The sequence below is a fragment of the Lampris incognitus genome, chromosome 21, assembly GCF_029633865.1.
Source record: "Lampris incognitus isolate fLamInc1 chromosome 21, fLamInc1.hap2, whole genome shotgun sequence".
In the NCBI taxonomy this organism is placed as follows: Eukaryota; Metazoa; Chordata; class Actinopteri; order Lampriformes; family Lampridae; genus Lampris; species Lampris incognitus.
In genome coordinates this window covers 15589221-15612727 of record NC_079231.1, presented here as the reverse complement: position 1 = coordinate 15612727, position 23507 = coordinate 15589221, and the positions used below count along the sequence as shown (strand labels likewise).

Genomic DNA, 23507 nt, shown 5'->3' with positions numbered 1-23507 from the left:
AAAAGTTACCCTGCTGTTATTATCCAATAGGCATCTAGAGATGATGGTATCCAGGAAGACTTCATGGGCAGAGATGATGTGGTCCAAGTCCTGAGCCTGCTGGACTTTGTTCCACAGTTCATCCCAAGAGCACTCCAGCACCTGCGCGCACACATACATACACACATGTAAGCACATACATACACACACTGAAAAAACTAATCTAAGTAAATACTAACATGCCAACTGAATATATACTTGAAGATACTTCTAGGCTAAAAATGCAGTGAGCTGCAGATCATGTGACTAAGACTGGCTGATTTTTTTCCAATGTAATGTAACCTCTGGGTGGCGTTTCATTAGTATTCAACCTTGAAAGTGCCATCTTTTTAGAAAAACAAAAATTTGCCAACAAAAAATGAATATAGGTACAGACACTTTAGAGGGTAATTGGCTATGGCTCATAAGTATGATTAATTCTTTAACATTTTGAGGCTCTTTTTCAGCTCTTTTTTTTTTTACCATGGCAACTTCAGAATTAAGACTATTTTCTAAAATAGTTTGATGAAAATATACTAAACCAGTTGTCTGACCTCGAATGTGATGTAGTACTGCATCTGGTGGATGAAGTGGACCATCTCTGAGGCCAGGATGTGGCACTGGTGAAGCACCCCCGATAACTCTGGAAAAACACATGCGATATCACTTTCAACACAGAACAATTCACAAAGAACTCTCCAACAGCAACATGGCAATACAGGAGCCACACTTCAAACATTTCAATTAATTAATTGGTTGATTAAGTTAATTTTGTCTAAGGCAGTCAAGTCACAATGTGTGAGAGATTTGAAAATTTTCAAGTGGATGGGGAGGTATTGCTAATTTCTTCTTTTTTTTTGGATTTCCCCCCCCTTTTTCTCCCCAATTGTACCTGTCCAATTACCCCTCTCTTCCGAGCCGTCCCGGTCGCTGCTCAACTCCCTCTGTCGATCTGCGGGGGGCTGCACACTACCACATGCCTCCTCCAATACATGTGGAGTCGCCAGCTGCTTCTTTTCACCTGACAGTGAGGAGTTTCACCAGGGGGACATAGCGCATGGGAGGATCACGCTATTCCACCCAGTTCCCCCTCCCCCCAAACAGGCGCCCCGACTGACCAGAGGAGGTGCTAGTTCAGCGACCAGGCCACATACCCACATCTGGCTTCCCACCTGCAGACACGGCCAATTGTGTCTGTAGGGACGCCCGACTAAGCCAGAGGTAACACGGGGATTCGAACTGGAGATTCCTGTGTTGGTAGGCAACGGAATAGACCGCCACGTCACCTGGACGTGGTACTGTTAATGTTAAACAACAGTGACATTTAATCACATTAAACTAGAAGGGTGCCCTCAGTAGAGTGCAGCTCTCTGCCAGGCGTATTGCCCCTTCTCCAGTGCTCGGACTTGGTGACAAACCACTCCTTTTTTCACCTACCGGAAGAAGGGAAAATACGGAGGCACTGCCTGCGTATCTCCCCTTCTCTGGTGGTTGGACTTAGGTGAAAAACCAGCTGAGGAGGTAGCACTCAATTGCGGTGTAAAGCAGGTTTTTCAAAGGTTTTGAATCACCGCAACCACGAGAGGTCCTTGATCATACAGTCATAACTGTGCACAAAAATGATTAGGCTGACAAGCCCAGTAAGTAGTATGCGAGATTAGCAGAGGACAGATACACGCACACATGGACAGAAAAACACTGGTTTTTCATTATTTTGGTGTGTATGTATGTATGAGGACGTCTACCAGGCATGGTCTTGAGCAGCTTAGCGTTGCACATCTGCCCCTTCCAGATGTCAGTCAGTGTGTACTCCATCCTCTTGGCTCTCCACAGGAAGTTGAATGCACGCAGGTAGTGGCCCATACACTCCCGGGTGAAAACCTATACATAAATATAATAACATGAATATAGAAATAAACACCTACGCACGCAAACGTCAGAGTAATGATACCTCTTCAAATGCCAGCTAGTTCTTCCTTCTGGATAGAAATAATCCAAAGATTTTTCCAAGACAGCAGGTGAATGTGTGTGCATACCGTAGCGATTGGTCCATCAACATGGTAGTCAAGACTGAAGACATCCCAGCCTGTATCACCGGGCGACACCTTGAGGGAACAAACACAGAACACTGATTCCAACCCACAATTACATATTTAAGAAAAATGACAGTGTGGCACACCTTGTTGAAACACCAAAGCCCCATTACTTGCTTGGCTTCGTGGGTTGAATCAATGAATCTATAAACATTTTCTCTTCTCACATGACAAATTAATACGAGAATCGGATATATATTCCCAGATGTACCTGATATTTGATTATGTTGATTACATTTCTTTATATCAAAGTAAGATACTCCTGTTTTGAGTGAGGAGAGGTTATTTTTCCCATAAGGACATTTTGTCTCTAGTAGTGTACGTACACACACGCGCCTCTATACAACCTTACCTCTAACAGGCGTACATCCAGTCTCTTGAGGACCTCTGCGTTATCATACTGGGCGTTGGTGGCTCTGACTGCAGTCTCCAAGATACCAGTAAGGTTATGTTGGTAGAGAGTGGTGGCAGGACGAGCTAGCTCTGGTCTGAGACAGAAGCAAGGTACACAACCAGTCCTTCAAACTGTGACAACATGATTCCCTAAATGACTCCCCTCTGAAATACCTAGAAGCAAGTTAACAAACCCAGCAGGCAAGTGCTAACAAGTGCTGCTGTAGTTCGTTTTCAAAACAAAGTGAAACCCTACCATTTTACTATCAAGCATATGACGCAACACTGGAAAAATGACACAGACAGTTACTTACAGCTCCGTTTATCAGGCGAGACTGACGCACTCAGAAACTCTGCTGTTTAGGTTACTATTCCATCAAGTTTGAAATTAAAAGGTAGGATGCAAAATGTGATAAACATATCTGAAAGTCATTTCCTCAAGGTTTTGAATATGTTTAACTTTCCAGATGTTGACTGAAACTGAAAAGCAAATCAGATAAAGAGGCAGATATCACAACACAACATAAAGGTTTGTGTGCACGTGCGTGTCTGTGTAAGTAGTACTAACTTAAGCAGGTCCATGAGGTGCCTGATGAAGTCCCCCTGACCCAGCAGAAGGTATCTCCTCATGGCTTGGAGATGCTCTAGCAGCAGGTAGTTGCGGTTGAGAACGTTGAGCAGGTATTTGCTGGTGTCAAGGTAGGCAGCGCCGATCTTCTCCTGAAACGCCCCCTCCAGGTCTGACAACAGTTCTGCAGCTTGGGGGAAGGAGATGAGAATGGAAGAGAGGGGGAGAGAGAAAGAGTTGAAGTTGGGGCACTTGCTGAGATCAACGCACACCTCATCCATGTTCAACTGAAATATCCCCTGTAGGTCAACCAAGAACACTGGAACAAGAGGCCTGTGAGAGAAATGGCAAAGGAACGGGAAGAGACAGCAGCTATGTTTCCATCCAAAGGTTAAAGTTACAATTCTAAAGTTTTCCATGAAACAAATGTCCTTTTTAGATACTTTCTGTCACTGGCATACTTAAGACAACAGCGAATCCAAGGAAAAATCTTGTGGATTTCCTCATTTTAATGGTTAATGTCAGGAAATACAATACTGTGCATCGCGTTTTATGGCTTCATTATAGCAGCCAAAAGTTGAAGAATAGCGGCAAGGCAGAGGATGTGAAGTTGTTGAAGATAACAAGCAGATATGGCAGAACAAGCTTTTACGAGACCTTTCCCAAGAGATACAACATAAAAGCTAAAACTCAGGTTCAATCATGTTTTTTTTTTGGTTCATGAGGAAGTGACGACCTTGCATAAAAATAGCTTGATGGAGCCAATGTGATAGAGACACAGAGAGAGCACAATGCCTTTAGGGGGAAAATGAAGTCCTACAGGAGTGTGAAGTCAATAGAATATGCCTAAATATACCCATTTCCTCTCCGTAATCAAAAGACTACGAGGACAAGGCCAGTGAGCAGTAAAAGCCTTGATCAATGCCAGCCCACTAGTCTCTATCAAGCACTTTCAATACAATGGGGAGTTAGAGACTCTGCTGCCAATATAAACCAGACATCAGCGAGGAGGAATTGTGGGAAACAAATGGCCCCTTGTTGATCAATGCACTTGAAACTGCTCTTATCAGTATTGTCATTATTCTTAAACTAAGACGTCATCTTTACTCTTGAATATTTCTAAAGTAGTAAGCATTAAGAATAATAAAGTAGTAAGTCATAAGAGTACTTCTAAAGTAGTTGTTATTCAATGTCGCATTAGGTCATACTATAAATGCAAGTCAAAGCTGTTCGAACTATTCAATGCAAATGACACTTTTGGATATTTGGTGTGTTTGTTTTCTCTATTTCCTCTTTTATTTACCCACTTCCCACACACCAACTGCAAGCTAATGGTGCACTGTGACATGTCATTTGCATGGAAATGGAGGGGCATTGTGAATTATTCATAGGGAAATACCAAACTTTTCTTGGCATATATGGATATAGTAAATGATGGTCATATGGGGCATCCGGGTAGCGTGGTGGTCTATTCTGTTGCCTACCAACATGGGGATCACTGGTTCAAATCCCCGTGTTACCTCCGGCTTGGTCGGGCATCCCTACAGACACATTTGGCCATGTCTGCGGGTGGAAAGCCGGATGTGGGTATGTGTCCTGCTCGCTGCACTAGCGCCTCCTCTGGTCGGTCGGGGAGCCTTTTCAGGAGGGAGGGGGAACTGGGAAGAATAGCGTGATCCTCCCACGTGCTACATCCGCCTGGCAAAACTCCTCACTGTCAGATGAAAAGAAGCCGCTAGCGACTCCACATGTATCAGAGGAGGCATGTGGTAGTCTGCAACCCTCCCCAGATCGGCAGAGGGCGTGGAGCAGCGACCGGGGACCGCTCAGAAGAGGAGGGTAAGTGACCCAGTACAATTGGAAGAAAAAGGGGGAAAATCCCCCCCCCCCAAAAAAAGATGGTCATATGATCTGGAATAATAATCTAATAACATATACAAGGTTATTATATTATAATGCTATAATAATATTACATCAAAATTCTTTGAGGTTAAATATGGCGTGGCCCTGTGATGGCCTGGCGGCCTGTCCAGAGTGTCTCCCCGCCTGCTGCCTAATGACTGCTGGGATAGGCTCCAGCATCCCCGCGACCCTGAGCAGGATAAGCGGTTTAGATAATGGATAGATGGATATTATGTGTGTATGTGTGCATACACACACACACAAACACACACACACACACACACACACACGATTGTTTAGCTTTGCAAGCTAAACAAATCTGGCGGGTTGATATAAGTTCTTCATGATCATGTCACGAGTTGTATCTGATTAACAAGGCTAAATAATCCTCATTTTTCATTGCAGTGCATGTTTGTGAAGCGTGGTGTTGTGAGAACAACACTTATACATTAGTTTGGGTCTGATGAAATGCTAATGATTCCCCTTGGGAGAATCATGAAAAGTTTTATCTTCCCACTTTCGAATCCAACCCTACATTAGCATTGCCAATGGGCCATTATAATAATAATAACCAGTATTATCCAGTACTGACATAAATGAATAGAGGGAATTCTTGAACTGGGAAAAATGAATAAATACAGAAAAGGAACTGGCACCCGGGGTGCACAAACCAAAGCCTGCTCTGCACCTGCACATTACAATGATAAAAACAGAGAACAGCACACACCGAGCCAGATCTGATAACATGCAGGCAGACAGCGCAAGTCATTATCGGCGACTGTAAAGAGGTGTTTTGCAACAGCAGAGAGACAGAGGGGGAGCAATTTTAACAGACGACAAAAGACACACAAGTAATTAAATAAGCACGTGAGTACTTGGTGTGAGAGCGTTAAGACCTACCATCTTTGGGGGTGTCTGAAAACTTGCAGGCTGGAGTGATTTTGCCTGGGGGCGTCCTGTCATGACACACCTGATGGAGGAAGTTGATGGATTTACCAATCAGCAGAACCTGAGAAGGGGAGAGGAGGAGAGAGAAGACAGGGCACATGTGAGCACAATGTGAGCACATTGCATCAGGACTCTAAAGGCCGACCTGAATATAAACAGGATGAAATGCAACCAGGGTATTTAATAAGGGTGTCATGATTTCAATTCTAAATCAAAAATCAATTGAAATGAGCTTTTGATTTCAAAGGTCAAAATCAAAAGTAGGCTCGGCGAGTCTCCCTGTATTTTCTTTCTCCACCTCCACCTTCTTGCGTGCATCCGGTGCATGTCCAGAAGGGGGGGGAACACTTCAAAGACGACACAGCGTTGCTTACCGATAGCCTGCAGCGGCACTTTTTGAGACACCATGGCCACTGCCAGAGTCAGAGATGACGGAGAAATGACAGAACTGGAAAATCCTCCCGCTTCCCTGAAGTCACCGGTGTGGCAACATTTCGCCTTCCCCGTGAGTTATGTCAACAATGAACATGTCGTTAACAGAAAAACTACTTTGTTCCCAGTTGACTGGTGAAATAAGTTATCATTATTGCATTTAAGGGCTTCAGGGTGGCGCAGTGGTTAGCGCAGTCGGCTCACAGCAAGAAGGTCCTGGGTTCAAGCCCCGGGTAGTCCAATCTTGGGGGTCGTCCCAGGTAATCAGGTGAATTGGCCGTACTAAATTGTCCCTAGATGTGTGGCGGCCTGTCCAGGGCGCCTCCCCACCTGCTGCCCAGTGACTGCTGGGACAGGCTCCAGCATCCCCGTGACCCTGAGAGCAGGATAAGCGGTTTGGATAATGGATGGATATTGCATTTCAATTATCTAAATTTGACCATATGGCCTTTGTGTAGTACATTCACTACACAGCAGTAATACCACACTTGATACCATGTAGCCTATCTTTTTAAAGAACAATTTGAAAATGTAAGACAGTTGTCAGGGCATAAAACCAACGATCTGTTGATCTTTACAAAATCAAGACTCGATGGTCTAACAATGGCATAGCTGTCAGTGCTGAAAACAAAAGCTTAAATCGAAAATTTAATTGTGACCTTAAAATCAAAAGTCAAATCGAATCACGGATTTGGAGTCTCGTGACAACCCTATTATTTAATTTAGGAGTGCTACTGTTACCACAAAATAACTGTCTCGATGCAACATCTTTAGCGGGAGTAATGAAATGAATAGTGCTATTAGCCACAGCACTAACACAGTTAAGACAAGTTGTATTTATGGGGTGTCATTGTGCATTAAGGCCAACATGACCCAGGTGTTTCGATACATGACGATGCCTGCACAGCATATGCACAATACAAAAATCCCTCCAAAACCCCCAAGGCAATGGAAAGAAGAACTGGAGTTGGTCCCCGGGCTCTGAGGCTGCCCACTGCTCCTATACAACAGGATGGGTTACATGCAGAGAACAAATTTCATTGTAACCCGCACAATAATAACATGAAGTGGCTTTTTGCTTAAAGTTTACAGTCTGGAAACAAAGTTTTCTATGAACATCATGATTTTGAGGGTGTAGATTTTTTTGTCTATCTGAAACACATTGGGCTGAAGCTAACTTTTCAGAACAGACTTGATGAGTGTTTTAGAGGAGTTGGGAAAGCAGTGTCAACGTACCACTACCAAGATAGTGTCATCGTTTGCACTGTCAATGTCAATCGGTAGTTAGAGCACCTCAAATAAAAAGGTACTATGGAAGCACAGGGACAACCATTGACCAGAAATATTCTAAAGAGGAAATGCACACTTAAATAAATGTTGGGGTGAAAAACTGGAATATATGGTGTCATTTCAATGACAGACATTAGTCCTGGATAAAATCTCTATGTTCTTATGCAATTGTGATAATATACGTACTTCCTGTGATAAATCTGCCAACTTTGCTTTGAGTGTGTAATCCCTACTGCTTGTGCACATCACGCACACAAATCAAGCATGAATTCTACCTCCCTCACTGATCAGAGAGACAGCCTGATCCCAACCAACCACCTCCACCTTTCCTATCTTGGCTAGACGTGTGTGGTTGTGTTTGGTGTACCTTGCGGGCCTGGTCCATGATGATGAATGAGGGGATCATGGACTTCCTGAGGGAGTACTTGTCATGCCACAGACGGTCCGTCTTAACGTTGGGGTCCGATGCAACGAAGAACTGTACCACGCACACACACAATTCAATACAGAAAGTTGTAACAAACTTTGGTTTCCTGCTCTGTTCATGAGTCTCCACCGCCCCCTCACTCTCCAATTTGATTATTACGACTTTTAAACACAACAAACTTACAACAGCATCTCTGCTGAAATAAGTGTATCAACAGCTGGACTTCCTGTTGAGCTCAGTTTTAAACAGTCGATGCAAGCCATGTTACTAGCAGCGGCTTTTAACAGCTGTAAGCTGAGTCACTGAACAAGTGACATCACCCGTCACATGCTATTAGATTGTCTATTGACTCCAATGGGCAGCAGGTTCACTCTGGGATCTCTAATGGGCACCGTGAAGGCCAGTCCATCTTCAGCGTTTCAGAATCTGTAAACTAAATCATGGTAAAACCGAGTCTAATGGGGCAGCAAGACTATGGTTCTATTTCTACATCCCACTTCCCCATTCGTTCATTATTAAAAGAAAAAAAAAGTGCTAAAAATCTATGTCGGAGTTTGAGCTGAGCTACGGCCAACGATCTTCTTGCCTTGGTTGTGTTTGTGTTGAGGAATAGGCATTTAATCATTTGAACAAATAGTGTCTTACTGTCTGCACGTGTCTGTTTTCTCCTTGGTGCTTTGCCGTGTGCTAACTATAACTATGATATACATTATTCTCTTTCTCGCTCTCTCTCTACTCAGCACTTTATAGAGACTGCGCAGTTAACTCTGGGAACATTGACAATGACACAATTTTGAAAATAATGGGTGTTAATAATATGAGAGTGAGCGCACGAGAAAGGCAGGGAGAGCAAGGAGAAGAGGTGAAGAAACATATATCATATGACTTTCCATTATCCTGCTCTCATCACTCCTTATCTGAGAGGCTGCCTCTCTCTGTCCTTCTCTCTTTGTCCTTTTCTCCCTCACTCAGTATAGAAGACCAAATGAATGACTCCGGTTAGTGGACCGACTTTCTAGTAAAAAAAAAAAAAAAGGTCCAAATTGAAAACCCTTGTTTGACCTTGAGTTTCCTCTGACACATTCAAAATGGGAATGGAAAAGTGGAAGGCTTGTAATTTAATTATATGGTCAGTGATTTGAAAAAGTAGGGGCGGAAAATTAACCTGTGGTATTACAGTCAAATCGGCATTGCTGCTTTGATGGACAACCAACAGTGAACCAATTTGAAAGACCCCAACCCAAACTTTGCAATGATCTGTTCTTTCACCTGCAGCCAGTGTCACCTCTTCAGCCCCCGTTTCCTGTGTGTGCATGTACCTCATGGTAGGTGTCCTCCAGCTCTCCGTCATAGATCCATCTATACAGGAAGTTAAGGATGGGGTGTGACACCAGACTGAGGATGTGCTGGACCAGCGCTCTCATCTGGGGGTCTCCTGTTTTACCGTATGCGTGTACCGCTGACGCTAGCTCACCCCCCTTCCGACCTGGACACACGCACACACAAAGCAGTTCCACACATATTTAGAGATGTAGATTGGTACACAAATGTGCACAAAAGCAAAATGCAGAGACAAAGATGTACAAATACACATACGCGCACCCACACAAAACAAAAAGACAAACAAACAAAGAATTCAAACAAATAATATTCCCATTAAAATGTTATCAATACATTTTTTTTCCAATGGGCTCTCAAACAGATGGGTCACATATGGAAACAAGTGGGCACAAATACAGTTGTAGTCTCGCACACGCACACACAGAATTTAAGCTAATAAAGAAAAATTGATACACCATAACAATTTTATTGATATGTCAATCCTCTTTTCTGATGAACAGCTAAAAACAAACACAGCAGCCTCACAAACAGAGAAACACGTGAGCAAACATGTTTTTCTAGTCGCAAACACAATGCATCCCATGCCCAACCAAACGCACTCCATCACCCACACACAGACACAAAGCACACAGCCAGACCTGGCCTACCTTGGCAGAAGTCGACGAGCGCGGCCAGCGTTTTGAGTCGGATTTTGGGGTCATATGTCCACACCAGCAGTCTTCTGAGGGTGAGGCTGCTTTCTACTCCCAAGTTCACACCCTGGTCATCCTCCACCTGCAGCTACAATGCACGCACACAAGAGCATACACACAGACGCACCCACACAGAAAATGTGAAAAGGCATATACAACCACACACAAGCAAAGAAGTAATGCTACACAATCTGTAATTTAATGTGGCCTGGTCAAGGTGGGTGGATTTTCTGGTGAGATGTGGCACAAGGCGACATCTGTAATATTTACTCAACACTGTTGATCCAACTATTTTGTGAAAACAGAAAAAGATCATATCGCTGTTTAGGTGATTTTATGTGACTGCTCACCAACGTGATTTTTTTCGTTTTGTTTTTGGACCCCCCTCCCCCTTTTCTCCCCAATTGTATCCGGCCAATTACCCCACTCCACATGCCTCCTCTGATACACGTGGAGTCACCAGCTGCTTCTTTTCACCTGACAGTGAGGCGTTTCGCCAGGGGGACATAGCGCGTGGGAGGATCATGCTACCCCCCCCGAACGGGCACCCCAACTGACCAGAGGAGGCGCTAGTGCAGCAACCTGGACACATACCCACATCAGGCTTCCCACCTGCAGACACGGCCAATTGTGTCTGTAGGGACACCTGACCAAGCCGGAGGTAACACGGGGATTTGAACCACATCTATGTGATGTTTGTTGAAATCAAAATGCAGGGTAACCTTGAGTTGATTAGTCTCATTTAAACAGATGTGTTAAACCACCTGGTCACATAAATTAATATCTGCATTATTCCTGTAAGGCAGCAGTTCCCAAACTTTTTCGGCAACATATCCCCTTCTACATTCCAACCGGGCTGACGCACTCCCCCAATTCCCCACACCTTCAAAAAAACAAAAAACAAAAAAACCCAACATAGCCTATTTATTGCCGCATTAAAGGCATCAAGTTTAATTATGCACAAATAATCACAACACACATAACAAAATATTCATGAGATCACAACAATGCACTCACATATGAATGAAACTGAAACTACACTGCAACAACGTTTCAGTAAGGGTGAGGACACACGCACAGGTTCAGAGCCAGATAGGCCCATCATGAGAGAAGGTAGGGACAAATGCTGTCATATTTTCAGCCGCATTAAAGAAAAAATTGCATCGTTTAAATTACAATTAACCACACATAACAGAGCGGGTACAGAAATTAGAATACCAGTAATTTGAATCAAACTGCTATAAAGTTACACATGCTCCACCACATAAAGAACAATTAGGCTACAGTCACATGCGCGAGTGCAGGTGCATTACCATCGCCTGCCGAGGCGAAATTCGTATCGTCATGCTGAATGTGGGCAGAGCAGGATGTGACACCAAGTGGGGTCAACCACACACACTTCCTTGCTATTGGTTGAGGCTGTGGATTCACTAGTCAAAGTTCACCTAAGTTGAACCCCAAAGCAAATTTCCTTCGCTACTGGAAGCAAATGTTTTATTCGCTCCTTCGCTCACATAGAACAGAAGTGAACAGGAGGCGAATATTCGCCAATGTTAATTTCACGCATGTGTGAATGTACCCTTACACCACCATTACATTTTTCCTTTCACGCACCCCCTAGAGGCAGCTCGAGCACCCTAAGCAGTGTGTGAACCACACTTTGGGAATCCCAGTTGTAAGGCATCCATCTTTTCTTTTCTTTATTTGTCATTAATTCTGTGTTCCAACTTGAGTTACCTGGGAGTGGAGCACAGAGAGGAGCCTGTAGTATTCTTTGAGCTCTTGATGGAGAGAGGCACAGAAACTCTGGTGAGAGAGAGAGAGAGAGAGAGAGAGAGAGAGAGAGAGAGAGAGAGAGAGAGAGAGAGAGAGAGAGAGATGTGAACATGGAGGATGATTAATAAGTACTTGTGCACATTCTCATGATAAATACACCAAATAAGGCAGTCTGTCTTGCTGCGAGTGAAAGCAATACACCCACACACACCTGTCCGACCAATCCAAACGCTCGGTCTAGACTTCGGGCATCGGTGTACTTCCTAACTTTGTTGTGGAGCCAGCCCAGCTCAGCTAACCTGCTGCTGATGTCCCTCAGAGGCTTGAACAAAACCACCTAGGGGAGACAGTGCACATTACAACTTGACATACAGCAAAAGTGGAATGAGGCAGGTGACAACAGGTGAGAAGTTGGGAAAATATTCCGATAGACTTAACAGGAGTTGGGTGTTAAAGTGAATCTCAAAACATTAATAATTCCTTCACTTGCACACACATAGCATTACGAATCCACTGAATTTAAAGTGATTACAGTGCACCAGTTGGCCCTTTCTGCCCTAATGAAATTGTGAAATTGATGACTGAGAAACATTAAAATTTTGTTCTTCTACGCAGTACCGTATCATCTCAGATAACAAAAAAAAAAGAAGCAAGATTTTGACAAAACTGGCAGAACCGATTCCTCCCACCACAGCATTTTTGCAGGCGGTTAACTGCATTATTTGCCCTTTTAAAAAGGTCAAAATTATAAACCCCATCAACCACCCACTACTGTGGAAGATGGTGGGTGATTACAATGTGAACAGGTCGAATTTATCTGTAATGGATTAGACTTGGAGAGCCACTGTCCCACCGCAGCCATACAAAGAGAAGAACTACATGTCGGATTAATCTTTATATTATCTTCCCTTAGATTTATTGCACACAACATTTGTAATCTACTCAGTAATGACAATGCATTAAACAGATGCATTAAAGTTTCGTTGATTTAGCTGACATACTTATCCAGCGTGACTTACAGAGTGGTTAAGTAGCCAAAGACTCAAAGTTCAAAATATCTAGGTATTCTTGATCTGAAAGGATCCTTGGCACGAGTGATATCTTGTCTAACAGCCTTGTCGCGGTACTTTGATCGTAAGCCTACATTTAACACTGCTGAGAGAACACGAGGAAAGGTTGCCGAATAGAACTAATGGAGCTCAGCCCAACATATCACTACCAGGAGGAGACGGTGGGGTTGGCAGGCAATAAAAAAGAGCGATTGACAGCAGAGACACAAAAGGCTGAGGGACAAAGACAGAGCGAAGAGAGAGAGAGAGAGAAGAAAATAGAAATGTTTGGTCAATATGGCAGGGAGCCAAAAAGCATCTTATTGATCTGTTGAATCTTTCCGAAGCTCTTAGTACCAGATCAGCGACGGCAGGTTTGATATCAGCTTCGCTCTGGATGTGCGCTTGTATCAGTATGTGTGTGTGACAGAGAAAGAGAGAAGGGGCAGTGCTCCAAAAGAAAAGCTGTGTGACATGAAACGCAAAGCCTCTGAAATTAAAATAAATTAACAAAAATAGCGAACAGTTCAATAAGCATCTCAACATGCTGTGAAAGAAGTGATTTTTACCAGCTTCAGCAGGAATTTATCAGACAGGCCAGTAATAGGAAAAGTGGCTGGTGAATTTTAACGCCGTTTTCTTCTCAACAGGAGGTCTGATTACAAAACTTGCATCTTGCGATAATGGCAGCGGCAGTAGTTTTGAAGTCTCACCATATCAAACTACTACCTCATAGATGGGGGGAATGAAATGGTAACTGCAAATTGGTCACGGGGGAGCTGTGACATTCGACGACAGCTATTTCTAAGTAAAAATATGGAATTCTGTTACTATAGTTTGGCATTACAGACACCCAGCTGTGTACTTGCGAGGCTGGTAAAGTGATAGTCTCTTTATAACTTTTAAAAGGGTGGATACTCGGGAGTAAGGTTTTAGAGGAACACCAGTGGTATTACTCTTGTGAAAAAACGAGGCCAACAGTGGAGAGACTACTTTTGAAGTCTTACCCCTGAACAAGAGGACAGTATAAATAACATTATATTTCTAAATAAAAAAAACACACTGACTTATGGTTGTTTTGATAAACCTAGAGAGTTTCAGTTTCATTTGGACTTAAGCATTTCTATTCCAGCCTGCAATGGTCAACTCATATGGCAAGTGTTAATTTATACATGCAAGTTTAACAAGGAATGACTTAATAACAGTGGACCAGACATTAAATCTGCAAGCTAGTATGTTGTCTCTACTCAAGACTTTCTATTTGCCAGAACTTCAAAACCTGGGCTTGTTGATTTGCTTGACTAGACTTCATTGTAGAGTACCTTGCTGTCTATTTTGTAGCAGTTGTCCTGGGCACTCATCTTGATGAACTTGCCATCGATGCCCTGGAACACATAGAGGATGTCGCGCACCAGCGCCGCCTCACTCACCTCCGCTGGACACACAAAGGACGAGGAAATAAAAGTGACAAAGAGGATGAAAGGACTTAGCATGGTGTTCTGGTGGAGGTCCACAGCTGTACGTTTAATGGAGCCATGGGGAACTGTCAGCAGACAAGTTATTATCTTTAATTGGTTGACCAAAGACATGAAGAGCACAGGACAACGGTGGAAAACAGCTCTAGTCATTCTTAACTTTCATACTTTTTCTTGGCAAGCATCAGCATGAACTTTTAATACTAAGCACACAATTGATGTATTTTTTAATGACCACTTTCTTTGTAATTCTGATAAAGATTGCTTGCAGATTTTCCAGTTTTGGACAAAAATGAAACAGGAAGTGGTGTATTTGTGTTCTTGAAGGCGTTTCGGCAGACGCTATTTTTACGTAACTCGCTGAGAAAACAAGGGAAAATAAGAATAAATTAAGTAATGAAGCCTAAAACACCTAAGCTGTGCTTCACTGTCAACTATCCACGACAACGCGCCAACTCATATAGACCAAACGAGGACTCACAATTAGGGTCTCCATCTCTGCGTGGGCGGAGGGCCCTGTTGGAGAGAGTGGGAGGTCCAACTGGAGGCCGTGAAGTTGGTGGGGCAAGGGCAGAGGAGGGAGAGGAGCTTATAGGAAGAGCCCAGGCCAAACGAGATCCCAATGACTGAGCACCACCCGCTGCTGACTGGGGAGGTTGTCTAGGACACACACGCACGCACACACGCACGCGCGCGCACACACGCACGCGCGCGCACACACACACACACACACAAATATATACTTTTAATGATCTGTATTACCGCCTTACACCATTAGAATGTGTTGTTAAGCTTTCTCATTGAGCCCCTATTTTCAAACTTTAGAAACACCTTTGTACCTGACCTGAGGTTAAATTGTAATTTGGAACCAGCAAAAACCATCCTATGAGTGGACAGTTACACCAACTCTGATAAATTGTTGTTAATTAGTAATGAGCACATTAATGAGCAAATTAAACCAATTAATAACTTGACAATTACGGTTTCCCTTCAGGATGCAGTGTCATCAGCCATAAAACCTTTTCAAACATTTTGCTGAGTTCTAATTGACACTATATATATATATAGATATATATATATATATAGATATATATAGATAGATAGTAAATATCCCTCCAATGACACCATCCAAATTTCCTTAACAGTCTAAGATGATGCACTCAACAGCAATAAGGCTTAGTTTAAGAAAAAAACAAATGACATGACCAAAACAAATTGTGTGTCTACTTGGAAATGAACACCTATGTCTAATTAAAGCCCCAATAGTGGATTCTGGAGGTATTTTTAACCATTATTTAGTGCCATAAAAACTCTATATCCTCAGATTAATGAAAAAGTCTACTCCCATCCAAAATGAGCATTGAGACAACTCAGTGGACATTATTAAGTGGAGGACTTTTTGGGTCCGTGGTGGTGTAGCGGTCTAAGTATTGGTTTATGTCAATGCAGTTGCCCACTGGGGACCGGGGTTCGCGCCCCAGTCTCGTCAGATCCGACTATGGCCGGATTCGATGAAGCAGCAACACCGTCTTTGGGAGGGGGGCAGAGTCGGCTAGTGTTTGTCACATGAATGCGTCTGTGTGTGTCTGAAAAAGCAGTGGTTCGGCCTGGATTCGCCTTGTCACGAAAGTGGTGAGGCGTCCCCTTCGAGACTGCCTGCCGGAGAGATGCAGTTGGCAAACACATGCAGTACGGGGGGTGTGTGTTTGAACTAAAATAGGGATTGATTGGCCACTAAATTAGGAGAAAAGGGAAAAATCAGAAATAAATTATGAAAAAAAAAGAAAAAAGTGGAGGACTTTTGCATTACCTATCTTGATAAATGAAATAAAATGCTCCTCCTAAACTAATAGCATCATAAACAGATTTATACCAAACACTGCTGAGGGACAGGCTCCTTTCCTTGTGTTAACTGAAGCTGTCTTTGCCTAGAAGTAAGTGTCAAATACATAACCCTTCTCTTCCAAGAGCTTTTCAGGCGAGACTGCCTTAGTGTGGCCAAAAGGAGTAAATCAGGAACAAAGAGGTGGGTTTAGTTACGATGAAAGAATCCACTAATGTAATAGACAGTTAGTTGAAATGGCTGATCCATAAAAATACTGTTTTATGCTTTCACAGCTAGTGCACTCATCCTACACTCTTGTTACCCGCTGCCCTTTGTTGTGTTCTTCCCTCGCTCCCCTCCCTTCTCACTCAGGTGTTCCTGATCTGGTGGTATTAGTGGGCGGCCCTGCCGCTTATAACAGAGGCTGCAAGAGAGGGAGTTGGTGGCGCTCCTCAAACAAAGTAGCTAGTTTTTTTAGGGGGGGGGGTCAATTCATGTATGAATCGCGATTCCTATCTTCTATGATTCTGAATAGATTCACAGATCCCAAAAATCCATTTTTAAAAACTTGTTTTTCCAGTCTTAAGTAGCCTCCTCGCTGCTGGCAGTGTTGACTTGCCACGCACTTGTTCCAGCTTCAGGAAAACATGACAGTGTCTAGTCAGTCACTGCTAACGTTGGCTCTTGGTAGCCTTTCCAAAAATGGAGTGGCAACAAATTCAGCCAGTCCCATCACGAGCAAGCGTTTGGGCGCATTTTGGATTTTACAATCTCCCGGGAAAGAAGGAGCTCGACATGACTCATTCAATATGCAAGATTTGCAAGTTAAGTATTTCAGGAACACTACAAATGTTAGGTCTCACATCATACACCATCACCCAGAGGTGAAAAAAGTGCAGCAATGACCTCTTGCAACATAAACAAACAACCAACGCACACTGCACCACTTTACCAAACTTCCAGCCAATTCTGAACGGGCAAATAACTAGCTCTATCGCCTGTTTCATTTCCAAAGACCTGCACCCCTACAGCATAGTCAACAACGAAGGCTTTAGATTTATGATCCAGACAACTGAGCCAAAGTACGTCATACCATCGCGTCGGTTTTTTACTGAGAAAGGTTAGGTTTGCCTTTTTGTGTTCACATTATTGCAATCAATTGATATAACTTTTTCACATATAAAAACTACATAATCTTATACACACTTTAGTCTGCTTTCATGCATCATTCGCCACACCGCCTTTCTTAGCGCACAGCGGACTGGAGTAGATCCTGAAATTAGCACCCCTATGTACCAAATCGAGAACCGATTTTGAATCGGGTATCCCTTTGAATAATAATAATAATAATAATAAAAATAAAAAAATCAATTTTGAATCGAATCGTGACCCCAAGAATCGAAATCGAATCATGAGATTCTGAAAGATTCCCACCCCTAACTACTTTAGTTTCTTTTCCCTTTATTTTGTGTTTATTTCCTTCTGAGGCTGGAGGTCTGGAAGTCCAGTTTTAGTGGCTGTATTTTGTTAGTTTAGTTATTCACTGTTTTTGGTACTTTAGGGGGTTCTGGGTCTGACGGCCCAATGTTTGGTTGGCCCAGGATTCCCCACCCTTTTGTTCTGTTTGGCTGGGCCTCCAGTCTCCCACGGTTTTGGTAATGTATTATTTCTTTTTGTAAATAAATTCATTTCCCTGTTTAATTGCAACGCTCTGTGGTGTTCCCTCTTTATATGTTGCTGGTCACAAGGCTGAGCCAAATGTGTATTTGTTGTGGCTGTAACACCTCTGAAGCATTAACCTGCGTGTGTGTCTCTGTGCAGGTGTAGGCCTACGTGCATCTACTTACCCGGACAGTAGTGACTGTGGCGTTGGCGTCGGTCCGTTGAGTGAATACACTCCTAAACTAGAGATGCCACTTGTCCCCAAAGTACCCGAGAGGCCCCCAGCTCCAGGGGCCCCAGCAACCACTGTGGTGCCACCGGAGGCCCCTGTCCTCTCCCCGTAGCTGAGGGCCAGGCTCTGAGGCCGGGCACAGTAGAATGGAGTGGAGTGAGCATCCCTTGGGAGCGCTTGGGCAAACAGCGCCCCATAGTTGCCCACCTGGGAATGATGGAGAGCAGAGTCAGGAGGAAAAGCTTGTATGAAAAGGCAGTCAAAGCAATGTCACATTCTTTAAACTTTAATGATACTAAACTGCAGCAAAACTAAAGCATTAGCTTTCTCCCAATCTGATTATTTCCATAAATCTGAACAAACTAGCCCCTTGATTGCCCCTAGCTTGGCAGTTTCCTCTTTGTTATTTCCACATTTATTTTCTACCTGTGCTGTTTTTTAGAAATCCCTGTTTTTATTCTTTAATTAATGGACGTATCACCATAATACTGTGTGCTGAATGTGAAGACAACCAAACCCTGTTTTTGCAGAATGAAGCCTGCTGAGTATGAATATGGTAAGACTGTTCACACAGTAACAGGGCATGCAAATGTAGATTGAATGAAAGAGCCTAGACTGAGTAATTAAATGAGTTTGTTTGTATGTGTTCATCCCACCCTGCTGGATGGTTTGCGGGGGTCTTCGCAGAGGCTGAGGAGCAAATATAGGACAGACCAGCGATGCTTTAAAACCCCCTGTCAAAACAAAAAGGATTAACATCAATTTTACCCTCTTCCTTTAAGGATTTTTTCAAAGAGACAATTCAATCCAGTCTGGATTGTTAGACCGAATTAATGAAGGCAGAAATGATACCAACCTGAGTCTGAAGCTTTCTATGGAGCTCTGAGAACAGAGCGGCATCTCCCTCTCTTCTCTGTTTGAGCACTGGAACAGCAACAGGGTAAAACCATTATTCCTGTTCTTGACAGGGCTTGGATGTTGACAAGACAATTCTGAACATTTTCTCAAGGTCTCCTACAGCAAGCCTTCCAGCCTCTTTTTGCACATGTGCAAAAGCTACAATGCAAAGTTTTTGTAAACCCAAATGTTAAAAAGGTGGGAAAATTATGCACATTTCACTACTACATTTGTGACAGTGGGGGAAAAAGCTGCACTCAGTTCTTTCATCTCAGTCAGCTGAAACATCTAGTCAACTGTGAGAGTACAAGCCTAGCACGTCAACATCACATCACATAAGAGTCAACGGAGACTGAGTGACATGTCAGCAAATGCTCACACTGGTTTAGACCGCATTACCGCATCTTTTCCCTCAATCTAAACACAAAAAAGAGGTTTGAGTCAGGGTTAAACAATGACATCGGCATGTCATCGGTATCGGTCGATAAAGGCTTTAAAATGAAATATTGGCATCGGCCCAAAATGCCGATATGACGACGCTTTAATTATGTGCAAGCGGCATGCCCAGGCACGGACACAGCACATCACGTAGGTGGAATTTTTTTTTATTTTTAACCTGCTATACCAACGGGATCTGTTCCGCGCCAGCCCATGTTTTCTGAGGAGTTTTCAGAGATTTTAAGTAGGATACTTTGGAAAATGGGTAAGTTAAGAGGCAAATGCTTTAACTTTTACTAAATTAACTAACTAGATCATTTTCACTACATGATCATAAATACACATTTGATTTAATTGATTTAGCATTTTAATGTGCAATTAAAAAAAAACCCCACAAGGTTACATTGCATTGCCTCTGGTACAATGACGTATTTATTTTAATCACGTTTAAACAGATTGTACTCGTCTGTTGGAGGGCTACATAGAAAAAAAAAATAGACCAGCCGTGTAAAAATAGAGATCAGCAGTGTGATGCCCGCAGCTTTCGTGGTCAGTGTAACAGCTTCAGTTTAGTCTACTACAGGAGAAACGTGATGTTCTTTGAAATTAGGTGGAAAAATATGTGCATATATCGGCATCGGCCAAAAATGAGTTGGAAAATATCGGCATATCGGCAAAAATCCAATACCGTCCATCCCTAATTTGAGTAGCAAAGAACGGTCCATCATCTGTCCTTGTGGATAATACATGGATTACAATGAACACTTTTGAATTAATATGAGGATATGATCATACGGGCTCAAGCATTATAAAATCCGTTATCAGGAGGGTGTGACGACTGGGACTGACGCAGCATCCTAGCATCTTGCCAGCCACAAACATAAAAAACCCCAGCAATTCTAGGGAATTATATTGATCGCAGCATTGAGTAAACAGGATTGGGGTTTTTTTAACCGTGATCATGCAACTCCCCCTTTAGCTTTGCTAAAATGTCATTAACCAAGTTCCTGTAAGTCAGGGTCTCGTCTTAGACTAAATAAAGACAAATACTGACTTTTTCAGTTCTGTCTTCTACATCCAAGCTTGAGTCAATACCACTAATGGCTGTACTTTGACTACTTTGATAGTCTGTTGGGATTTGTTGTTGCAGTGCAGTAAGGTTTAGCTGGCGAGACGACGACACTTCCTACAGAGGCAACAGTATAAGAAAAAGAAGGGCTCTCGATACTTAGTGGCAGAGCGGACATATGAAAACTATCTGTTGACATGATAAACAGCTGAAGACTACTGAGATGTAACAGACTTTACTCTTTGAGAGACAAAGATGCAGAGTTATCACCCACACAGACAGAATACTCAGGTGAAATATAAGATTTGACTCACTTTACTATATCAGTGTTCCCAAAGTATTGCCCATATTTAGTAAGGCCGCCCAGAGAATTTGCCATTGCCCTAGCAGGTTTTTGCTTAAATGTTGTGATGCACTAACATCTCATTTAGACTTGGTGTTTCTGGTCTACTCAGATTTACAAAAGTATATTTAATGTATAAAGCATTAAGTATAAGCATTATGTATAAGGCACATAAATAAACTATGATGAATGTTCTAAATGTACATGTGTTGAGGAAGAACTAACCAAAAGATAGTTAATGGTAGTTAAATTTGTTTAGCACCATGTCATGAACCATAGCATGCTTGTATAAAGATACTTCTACATTAACATTATGGAACACATATGATCCCAATCTCAATATTTGACATCGATTCTTTATAAGAAGGTATTTTGGATAAGACAGAGCCTTTTCTGTGGCATAACATAATACAATGATTCTGGTCGAAACCCAGTTCTGGGCAAACTGAAGGTTAACTTATTGCAACTGGCCTGCTACCTGTTCATACAGCATTATGATGGAGGTTAAAAATGCCTGTGCAGCAGTTTCCCTACCCAGTAAGCCTAAATAACTGTCTAGACGAGGAGTGGATTCCCCTTAAAATGGGCCGAAAACAGTGTTTACATGTGGATTTAAAGATGTGTGATTCCGTGTAAAAAACACTGTTGCTTCCTATCAAAATATTCTGAATTTGTTTCAGTTGGGGATAGTGTTGCTTCAAATTAAACTCACATTCTTTCTTGATCTTCTCCGACACAAGGAACTCATCACGTTCAATAGTGGGGGCGTAGTTACTTCCAATGACTCGCACTGCATACTGGAACTGGTGGGCAACTTCAGCTGAAGACAGATGATCAAAAAGGACTTACGACCAAAGACAAAGGTGGGTTTGAGACAATAATAACCACAAATTGTGCAATTACAGTATATTTTAGTCATGGTTTTGCTTCTTCCAGCCCGTTTTAATTTTGTCAGAAGTGGGAGCCTCTCACTCTATATAGTATTGGCTGCTGGAAAACTCTCCGCCCCCCCTACAACCCTGACTTGGATTATGTGGCTATAACCAATGAACTACCTTAGGAAATTAACGGTACATCATTGCATAACTTTGCAAAACAGAGTTAATTGGGGGGGGGGGCACTTGTCAGTAAACTACAAGGGTGTGAAGTAATAAATGAGACAAAATCTGATAAAAATGATAGTAGCATGTTAAAGAAGATTGATGGATGAATACCGTTGTAATCTCAAGAGAAAATGCCCCTTTACATTAGCTCGGTGTCCATCAGATAATTCATGGCCCTTACATGACATGCACGCACGAATGTTATACGTAAGATCATCTGTGCAGCCATAAGTAAATGAAAACAAATAATGCAAATGTATATGGAGGTACTCTTGTAGTTTAACGTACAGATTGTGGCGACACATTTCTTTAAACAAGAGCATAAAGAATCAACTTGGCCATCCACCAATCTCTCTCCCTCAGCGGCTCAACGGATATTGAAAAATGAAATGTTTGGGTTAGTATTTGCACTCTCACTTAAAATGAAGCACCGGATTGCTCTGGCTTTCTTCCTACACAACCTCACAAGCAAGCGACGCACTCCTCCAGGATGGGGCCTGCAGCCGGTGAGCAGGACCGACCACAGCTCCCCTGAAGACGGCCAAGAAACCGGGGTGAAAGCGCTGCCGCCTTCGCCTCAAACGCGGGTCTACTTTAAAAGCTAACGTTTTAGCAGGCTTACGTGTCGTTCGAGAGGGTTACGTGGTGGCAGCTGGGTACGAGATAAAACGAGGTTATTCATGGACGCGCTGGACAGCACGGCGCCAGCTGAGCTAAGCTAACCTCTCCGGCCGCCAGCTACACGCTGACCCGTACCGACATGGACGGATGTCGGCCGGCTGGCTCGACCAACCGTAGATCATATCCCCCCACCCCCACCCCTCCGTGGTTACCTTCGCTTTTCCCCGTGATTCTGCAGCACAGGCTCTGGAGAAGCACGTTGGGTGATTTCTGGTCCAGGGCAGCCATTGCGGCGGCGGCGGCGGTTGATATTTCGTTCGAGATCAACGGAATAAATACCACGGTTGGTGTTAGCTGCGCTCCCTCGCTGTCGACAACGCCATTTTAACCGGACCCGCCGAAAAGCGTCTCCAGCGGCGGCGTTGCTAGCGCGGAACACCAGAAAGGACAAATGAATGAAAACATTGTCCCCCTAAAAACACAACGCCGCGAAAAACAGTTCCGACCTCGCACAATTACGGTTGACGATTATTTTTTTTTATACAAATACAACTTTTCTTCTTTCTTCTTTTTTTTGCCACAACAAATGAACATGTATTTTAAAATAATAAATCGTGAGCGTTATTACACAGAAATAATGCAACGCATCACAAGTAATAGACTATATAGAATACCAAATGTGCCATTACATCTGCATCATGATAATTTATATGTGGTGGCAAGAAGTGACTTTTTGCCCGAGTAACCTCTTAGGTTGCCATTTCGTCCACAATCTCCAGTGAAGCACCCGTGTCGTACACACAGACACTGAGAGAGAGAGAGAGAGAACGGGGGGGGGGGGACTGCAAACATGGAACAACAACGCCATTATCTATTCAGTATACTCCTCAGCGTGGAGTTTGCATGTTCTCCC

General features: G+C 43.1%; 1 protein-coding gene across 1 annotated transcript in view; it reads right to left on the bottom strand.

The window, feature by feature from the left end:
• tubgcp3 (tubulin, gamma complex associated protein 3) overlaps window positions 1–22988 on the bottom strand; it is a 29074-nt gene extending 6086 nt beyond the window's left edge. Inside the window, exons 1-19 of the mRNA XM_056301342.1 lie at window positions 22807–22988; window positions 21583–21690; window positions 18980–19047; window positions 18780–18857; window positions 18077–18330; window positions 14886–15064; window positions 14252–14364; window positions 12092–12217; window positions 11842–11910; window positions 10060–10192; window positions 9391–9557; window positions 8012–8122; window positions 5875–5983; window positions 3073–3262; window positions 2464–2599; window positions 2055–2123; window positions 1764–1899; window positions 573–661; window positions 10–141 (exon numbers count right to left, since the gene is read on the bottom strand). Coding sequence (XP_056157317.1) covers window positions 10–141; window positions 573–661; window positions 1764–1899; window positions 2055–2123; window positions 2464–2599; window positions 3073–3262; window positions 5875–5983; window positions 8012–8122; window positions 9391–9557; window positions 10060–10192; window positions 11842–11910; window positions 12092–12217; window positions 14252–14364; window positions 14886–15064; window positions 18077–18330; window positions 18780–18857; window positions 18980–19047; window positions 21583–21690; window positions 22807–22882 — 2343 coding nt within the window. The 5' untranslated portion in view covers window positions 22883–22988. The remainder of the gene's footprint in view (window positions 1–9; window positions 142–572; window positions 662–1763; window positions 1900–2054; window positions 2124–2463; window positions 2600–3072; window positions 3263–5874; window positions 5984–8011; window positions 8123–9390; window positions 9558–10059; window positions 10193–11841; window positions 11911–12091; window positions 12218–14251; window positions 14365–14885; window positions 15065–18076; window positions 18331–18779; window positions 18858–18979; window positions 19048–21582; window positions 21691–22806) is intronic.
• Window positions 22989–23507: the final 519 nt, after the last annotated feature.